The sequence below is a fragment of the Notamacropus eugenii genome, chromosome 3 (assembly GCF_028372415.1).
Source record: "Notamacropus eugenii isolate mMacEug1 chromosome 3, mMacEug1.pri_v2, whole genome shotgun sequence".
NCBI classification, from domain to species: Eukaryota; Metazoa; Chordata; class Mammalia; order Diprotodontia; family Macropodidae; genus Notamacropus; species Notamacropus eugenii.
In genome coordinates this window covers 489,657,904-489,665,517 of record NC_092874.1, presented here as the reverse complement: position 1 = coordinate 489,665,517, position 7,614 = coordinate 489,657,904, and the positions used below count along the sequence as shown (strand labels likewise).

Below are 7,614 nucleotides of genomic sequence, written 5' to 3'. Positions count from 1 at the left end.
GAGAACTGGAACACTAATTCATTGTTGGTGGAGCTATGAGCTGATCCAAACATTCTGGAGAGGAATTTGGAACAGTGCCCAAAGGGCTACAAAAATGTGCATACCCTTTGACCCAGCAATATCGCTTCTAGGACTATATCCCCCATGAGATCATAAAAACTGAAAAGGATCCCACATGTACAAAAATATTTATATCAGCATTCTTTGTGGTGGCCAAAAACTGAAAAGCAAGGGGATGCCCATCCATTGGGGAAAGGCTGAATAAATTATGATATATAAATGTAATGGAATACTATTGCACTTTAAGAAATGATGAACAGAAAGACTTCAGAGAGGCCTGGTAAGACTTATATGATCTGATGCTGAGCAAAAGGAGCAGAATCAGGAGAACTCTGTGCACAGCAGCGACCACAGTGTGCGAGAATTTTTTCTGGTAGACTTAGAACTTCATTGCAATGCAAGGACTTAAAAAATTCCCAATGGTCTTTTAAGGCAAAATGCCTTCCACAGCCAGAGAAAGAACTGTGGAATTCAATCACAGATTGTAGCAGATCATTTTCTTTTATATAATGTTTTGGTTGGTCATATGATTTCTCCCATTCATTTTAATTCTTCTATACAACATGACTATGGTGAAAATGAATTTAATAGGAATGTATGTGTAGAGCGTATTTAAATTTGTATGCCATCTCAGGGAGAAAGGGGAGAAGTAGATGGGAGGGAGGGGGAGGGAGAGAAAGAAAAAGCCTAGGTTGTGTGGTAGTGATTGTGGAACGCTGAAAATAAATAAAATAAGTTTTAAAAAAACAAGCACTTGCTGCCTGCCAGGCTCTCTGTGGAAGGATCCCTGGGCTGCACATTGGCTTAGAAAACCACATATTAACATTATTCATGTTTTATTGCATCTTTATTTTGTAAACTATTTCCAAATGACATTTTTAAGTTTTAATGTGGTTCCAGCTGTATTTGACACCAGGACTAGATGGTTAAGACCTGAGGCTCAGTTCATCCAAAGGAGAAAGTCCAGAATTTCTGCCTTTTTTCATCCTCCTTGTTTTTTGTTTTCTTTTTCCTTTGGTTACTCTTTTGTGAAGCAAGATTTTTTTTCTTCACTTCTTATAATTCCTGGAGCAGGATAATTGTCCAATGAAATCCTGAAAATTAGAAAAAGGTGGAAGGTCTCTTAGAAGATCCCTAGGTCTTGGGGGAGAGTGTGCGATGGGACAAGGGATTTCTGGTTTTCCCAGAAAAAGGACTTGTTTTCCCTAAAATGCAACAAAGTTGTCTCTGGGATTTGATTGACCCTTGTCTCCCTTCAAGTAGCTTCCTGTTGACCTAAACCTAAAGTCTCATCCACAGTGAGTTGTGGCTCCTTTAACAGGGTAACTTCTTTGGAGTCACCCTGCCTTGTCTCATTGACCAGTTTTCACCTGTACGTGAGAGGGGCCCTATCCAGAAAAGTGCAACCATGTCCTTGGTACACATCCTTGCTGTCTTAGGGCCAAGTTAACCTCCTTTCTTTAATGATCAATGATTTCTGAGGACCTCATTTCATCCCAACATGGAACCTAAACCTGAGCTAGCATGTCTCTAACAAGAGTAGGGGAGCAAATCCTGAATATCTTTGAACACAAGGACCCCAGGAGAGTGCAGGGAATCACTGGAAAGGATGCAAAGACCAAAGCCAGGCCTCTTGGCCCAGGTCTTTTCCCATGACCTCTTTGTCCTCTCATCTCCTCCCTCTGTCCTCACTCACAGTGGACCTGGTGACCTGGGCTCCTGACAAGCTGAACAACCCAACACCACCAAACCTGTGGCCTCACATGTGGCATAGTCACTGATGCCCAGTTTGAAGTTGAGAGGAACCAGTTGTAGCTCTGATTTTTCTGTAATTTTCTGTATTTTATTTTGAATTTGTGAAATAAAACAATATTTTCCATAACACAGAACAAAAAGAGATTACCCACGGAACTGCAGATCTATTATGTACAGCATGGTATTCCTAGTAAATTATTATATAACCAAGTTACATTCCTGAGGTGGGAGGTTAAGTGACCTGCTCAGGGTCACAAAACCATTAAGTGCCTGAGATGCGATTTGAACTCAGGTCTTCCTGCCTGTAAGTCAGAGGCTCCACTGAGTCGCCTTGAAATTTGGACCCATTTTCTGCTGCAAATGAGGAAAGTGAGCCCCCATGGAAGATGTTTCCTCTCTTCTCACAGGACTTCCTGTCCCCAGAACGAAAATGCTGCTTCTATATCTCTGATGAAAATGACAAAACACAGAGATCTGGACCTCTGTGAAGGTCAGTGCTGAGGGGCCACCTATGGGCAGGAGGCCCATGGGTTAGTGACCCAGCACCCTGTCTGGGCATGGCTGCAGAGCCAGGAGGAGTGCCCAGCCTGGGCTCTGTCTGAAGCCCTGAAACAAGTCCCAGTAGACCACATCCATACATACCCCAAGCAGTACAAATCAAAGACAAAGTCTGCCCTCTTACCAAGTACAGTCCCTCCCCGCAGGCTCCTTCCCCTCTGGGCCCAGCCCCCAACTGCACTCACAGACACAGCAGAGCAAATAACAGCTTCTCAGGCATCTCCAAACTTTCATTTATTTCCCCTTTCATGTGGCTGTAACATCTCCATGTGGTCATCCTTCCCCCACAATCCCCCACCCAAATGTGAAGCTGAGCTGAGATTGTGGAGAAAAGCTGCAGACTCCAGAGCAGTGATTCATCAGGCTGTTCTGGCCGTCAGAGACCCCAGAGGTTAGGGCAGCATCATATGTGCAGGAGGCTCATTCCCAAAGCAGAGAGACAGGAGGGAGGAGGGGAAGGAGGCCTTAGAGAACAGGGTGAGGGCCCTGATGAGGCTGCCCTGGGCTTGGGCCAGTAGAGTCCAGGGAGAATCACAGGGGTCAGTGCAGGGGAGAGAGGCCAAGGGTCAACAGGAACAGTAGGGGGACTGCAGACTGGTTTTCTGTCTTAGGTCCATGCCAGGCAATTCTCTCATGCTGAAGAAGGAAAGACAGATTCAGGGGGATCCTCAAAGGGCCCTCTGGCCTCCAGCCTATCATCATTCTGAAGAGCCAGCCTCACGAATTCAGCCCATCCTCAGCCCAACCTCCCACAGACCCTCCTCCTCTTTGCTCGGCCCCTCCCTCCTTCCAGGCCCCCAGAGTCTCACCTTTGGCTGTGAGAGAGACATCTGAACCCTGTGCACTGTCATTGCCTGGAGACAAAGGAGGGAAACAACCCAGTCAGGGACATGCATCCCAGAACCAGGGTATAGGAAGGGAAGGGGACACCAAGGGAAGGCTACTGGGCTAGGCCTCTCCTCTGCCTTCTCATTGCTCAGGTCCCAGAGACACCATGGGCTGGCCCCTTCTTTCTACCCTCCATGTCTACCCTTCACTTACCTGCAGCAGGAACATAAAGACTTCCCTTTGCACCTGGAAAAGAAAACAAATTTCTAGTGAGGAATCCGGGAGAAGAGACCACACCAGAGTCTCAGAAATTCCAAGATTTGTCTTGGAGACACAACAAATAACCAAGATGCACCCCCATGCCCCATAGCACTCCAGCCTCTGGATCCAAGAGGAAGAGAGAAAAGGCCCTAACCCCCCTCCAGGTCTGCCTCCAGGAGTTCCCGGGGTTGGTCTACACACCCCAGCTGGGGAGACACCCAGGCCCTCAGGCAGAAATCCCCATGTTCATGTCTGAGCTGAGTCTGAAGCAGATTCTCCACTCAGGCAGCCTGTGACACCCCTGCCAGGCATCCTCCAGGAAATGGCTTCTAGTTGTTCATCTCCACTCTTAGGGCTCATCTAACTGTCCCTTGGATGAAAAGAAGAGGACTTGGGGACAGAAAGACAACCTGCCGGGTCAGGAGAAGCCCAGATCTCCATGGGGCCTGATCCCTAATGACCCCTCCCAGTCCTGCCTACCTGAGTGCTTCTTTCTCCATATCCCAACTCCAGCAAGGACTGCAATGAGGATGAGGAGGGCAGCAGCAATGCCCCCCACAATGAGCCAGGTGGATGAGGACTCTGGTTCTGAAATGGAAAAGGGAAGTGAGAAGCCCTGATCCCTGTCTGCCCTGAGTCATTAACCCTTCCCCCATTTCCCCCAGTAACTCCCCCTCCCTCTGATCCTGTGGGGTGGGGGTGGCCTTTTCCCAGCCCCTCCTCTCTGTCCTTACCCCACTGCAGGGTGAGAGGCTCAGACAGCCCCTCATGCTGAACTCGGCAGGTGTATCTGCCTTCCTGGCCCGAGGTCATCTGCACAGCTGCCCACTTCTGGAAGGTGCCATCTCCTGCAGGCCTGGTCTCAATGAACGCCGTATCCTGGAGCTGTTCCTCCCCATCCCTCAGCCAAGTCAGGGAGATCTCCTTGGGGTAAAAGTCCTGGGCCCGGCACCTCAGGGTCACCTCCCCATGGGGGGCAGTGTGGCGGGTCACTCTGGCAGAGGGTGGGTCTGGAGGCAAAGGTCAGAGGCATTTCCAGGTTCCCTTTCCCCCTTCCTCTCCAAGGCCACATGAACAGGAGGAACACCCCACAATCTGAGCCATGGGGTACAAGGGGTTCCTGGGGGTGGGGGGCCCGGGGCTCGGGCTGAGGAGTGGCTGAGCAGGTTGGGTGGGGGGCCTTGAGGGCTGAGCACACTTGGGTGGGGGGGTCTGCAGCCAAAGGGCAGGGGTATTTCCAGGCTCCCCTTCCCCCCCTCCCCTCCAGGGGCACGAGGTCTGGTGGGGGAAGGGGAACACCCTACAATACGCCCTGGGGTACAAGGGGTCCCGGGGCTGAGGGGAGGTGGAGCAGGGCCGCCCGGGGGCCTGGAGTGCCGGGCACACGGGCGGCCGGCCGTACCCGTCCTCATCAGCGCCTCCTTCCCCATCTCCAGGTACTTCTTCAGCCACAGCACGCACGTCTCCTCCAGGTAGACTTTCTCTCTCTCCTCGAAGCTCCTCGTCTCCAACTTGCGCTTGGAGTTCACGGCGGGGGTCACGGCCGCCGTCCAGGTCAGGGTCTCGCTGTCCAGGGCGATGTAGTCCTGCCCGTCGTAGGCGAATTGGTCAAACCCGCGCTGGAAGGTGAGGTCGGGGGACACCTCGCAGCCGTACATGGTCTGGAGAGTGTGGACTCCTGCTGGGCCGGACGGGGGTCAGTGAGGCCGGATCCTGGCTGACCCGACCCCGCCCCCCGACACCCCCGGGGGCTCCTTCCCCTTCCCCACGGGGGGCCCGGGCTGACCCCCCGCTTCCCCGCCCCCCACACCCCCGGGGCTCCTCCCCCTTCCCCAGGGGGCCCCGGGCGGACCCCCGCTCCCCGCCCCCCACACCCCCGGGGCTCCTCCCCCCTCCCGGGCGGACCCCGCTCCCCGCCCCCCACACCCCCGGGGCTCCTCCCCCTTCCCCAGGGGGCCCCGGGCGGACCCCCGCTCCCCGCCCCCCACACCCCCGGGGCTCCTCCCCCCTCCCGAGCGGACCCCGCTCCCCGCCCCCCACACCCCCGGGGCTCCTCCCCCTTCCCCAGGGGGCCCCGGGCGGACCCCCGCTCCCCGCCCCCCGACACCCCCAGGGGCTCCTCCCCCCCTCCCCAGGGGGCCGGGGGCGGACCCCGCTGCCCGCCCCCCGCCCCCCACACCCCCGGGGCTCCTCCCCCCTCCCCAGGGGGCCCCGGGCGGACCCCGCTCCCCGCCCCCCACACCCCCGGGGCTCCTCCCCCTCCCCAGGGGGCCCCGGGGCGGACCCCGCTCCCCGCCCCCCACACCCCCAGGGGCTCCTCCCCCCCTCCCCAGGGGGCCCGGGGCGGACCTCGCTGCCCCGCCCCCCGCCCCGCCCCCACACCCCCGGGGCTCCTCCCTCTCCCCAGGGGGCCCGGGCTGACCCCCGCTTCCCCGCCCCCACACCCCCGGGGCTCCTCCCCCTCCCCAGGGGGCCCCGGGGCGGACCCCGCTCCCCGCCCCCGCCCCGCCCCCGTCACGCACCACCCGCGCTCTGGTTGAAGTAGCCCCGCAGGGTCTCCAGGTCCTCTCGGTAAATCTGCGTCTCCGCCCTCATGTTCCGCGTCTCCCGCTCCCAGTACCCCGGCTCCTCCTGCTCCATCCTCTCCATCCACGCCGCCCGCGGCTCCTCCCTCGGACTCGGGCCGTCACTGTCGAAGCGCACGAACTGCTGATCGTCCACGTAGCCCACGGCGAGAAACCGCGGCTCCCGGAGCCCGGGCCGGGTCACGGAGGTGTAGAAATACCTCAGGGAGTGAGAGCCTGGGCCGGGGGGACGGGGGGACGGGGCCCGGTCAGGGCGGGGGGCGCCGGGGGTGACCTGCACCCCGCCACGACCGGGCAGTGACCCTTGACCCAGCTATCCCGAGATGCCTCCTCCCCCCAGGCCGGCACGCCGCGCCCCCTATTCTCAAGGCCTCCACGCTCTGAGATCAGCACACCTCGGTCCCCAACAACAGCCCCGGCGGGTCCGACCCCCTGCCAACCTCCGGTCCGGGTCACTCTCCGCTCCCCACCTCGTGTCCTCACCTGCCCCTGCTCCCCCATCCTCCGGGAAGCTCTTTAACAAAGCTGCCCCTGGTTCGCCCTTGGGGGGCTCCGGGGGAGTATCGGGGGGCCCCCGGACAGCTCTGCTCCTTAACGCCCCCAGGACTGTGGTCCCCATTCTCCCTCCTAGGACCTCCCACCCCCTACCGATCCACTCACCCCCCAAACTAAGGGACCGACACGAAGACAGCCCCCCCGCCTCAAAGCCCCGCTCAGGGGCGGCGGCTCCCGGTCCAGGCTGATTCCGGGTCCCCCCTCTCACCCCGCCCGGACCGCACTGACCAGAGAAGCCGGGTCCGAGGAGCTCCGTGTAGGGAACCCCATCCCGGCCCTAGGGCTACCCCTGGGTGCTGTGCCCAGTCTCTCCTTACCTGCCCAGGTGTCCGGCAGGATCAATGACCCCAACAGAAGGAGAGCGCCCAGGGAGCGCTCCATGGTCCGCAGGCCGAGACCTGTTTACCCTCACTTCTGATTGGCTTCCCGGAGGCTCGGCCAGCCAATAGCGGGCGGGAGACAACAAACATCACTGGTGACTGGGCAGAAGGAGCCCGCGCAGGTTGAGAGACCAAAACTGAAACTAACCCTGAGGAAATCCCCAGCTTGGTAGACCTTGGCTGGGTCTCTGTCATTCCCAGAACAGCCTCGGATTCTGTGGGGCAGCCCAGGCTCCCTCCCCCCCACCATCACTCCAGGAGCGCCCTGCTCTTGTGCTCCCAGCTTGAACCAGAGAAAAAGAAGGGTTAGGGCTGGAGTCCACCCTGCCCTCCAGCCCTCCTCAGTGCCACCCTTTCCCCTCCTTAGAAGTTGGGGAGAAAATGTCCCCCCCAGATTCAGGGGGTCTGAGGACTGAGGAAATCTGCAGGCTGACTGGAGACCAAGAGCTGCCCCCTCAGATTTAACGACCTCCGTCCCAGCTGTGACTGGGCAAGTCTTGTAACCTCCCAAGCCAGGACCCAAGAATGCAGAGGATAACAGTCCAGGAAATGGAATTGGGAATCCTAGTAGAAGAGGGGCAGGGGTGTGGCCCAGTGGATAGAGCCAAGGGCCTGTAGTCAGGAAGAACTGA

The 7,614-nt window shown here is 57.7% G+C and overlaps 1 protein-coding gene across 1 annotated transcript; it reads right to left on the bottom strand.

Annotated features, from left to right (window-relative positions):
• Window positions 1–2,592: 2,592 nt before the first annotated feature.
• On the bottom strand, window positions 2,593–7,042 carry LOC140497857 (BOLA class I histocompatibility antigen, alpha chain BL3-7-like). The gene is made up of 8 exons (XM_072599320.1): window positions 6,920–7,042; window positions 5,985–6,263; window positions 4,865–5,140; window positions 4,197–4,472; window positions 3,943–4,050; window positions 3,415–3,447; window positions 3,183–3,227; window positions 2,593–3,009 (listed from the first exon to the last, which is right to left on the bottom strand). The coding sequence occupies exons 1-8, from the start codon at window positions 6,981–6,983 to the stop codon at window positions 3,005–3,007; spliced, it is 1,086 nt and encodes a 361-aa protein (XP_072455421.1). The 5' UTR covers window positions 6,984–7,042; the 3' UTR covers window positions 2,593–3,004.
• Between the last annotated feature and the right edge of the window lie 572 nt (window positions 7,043–7,614).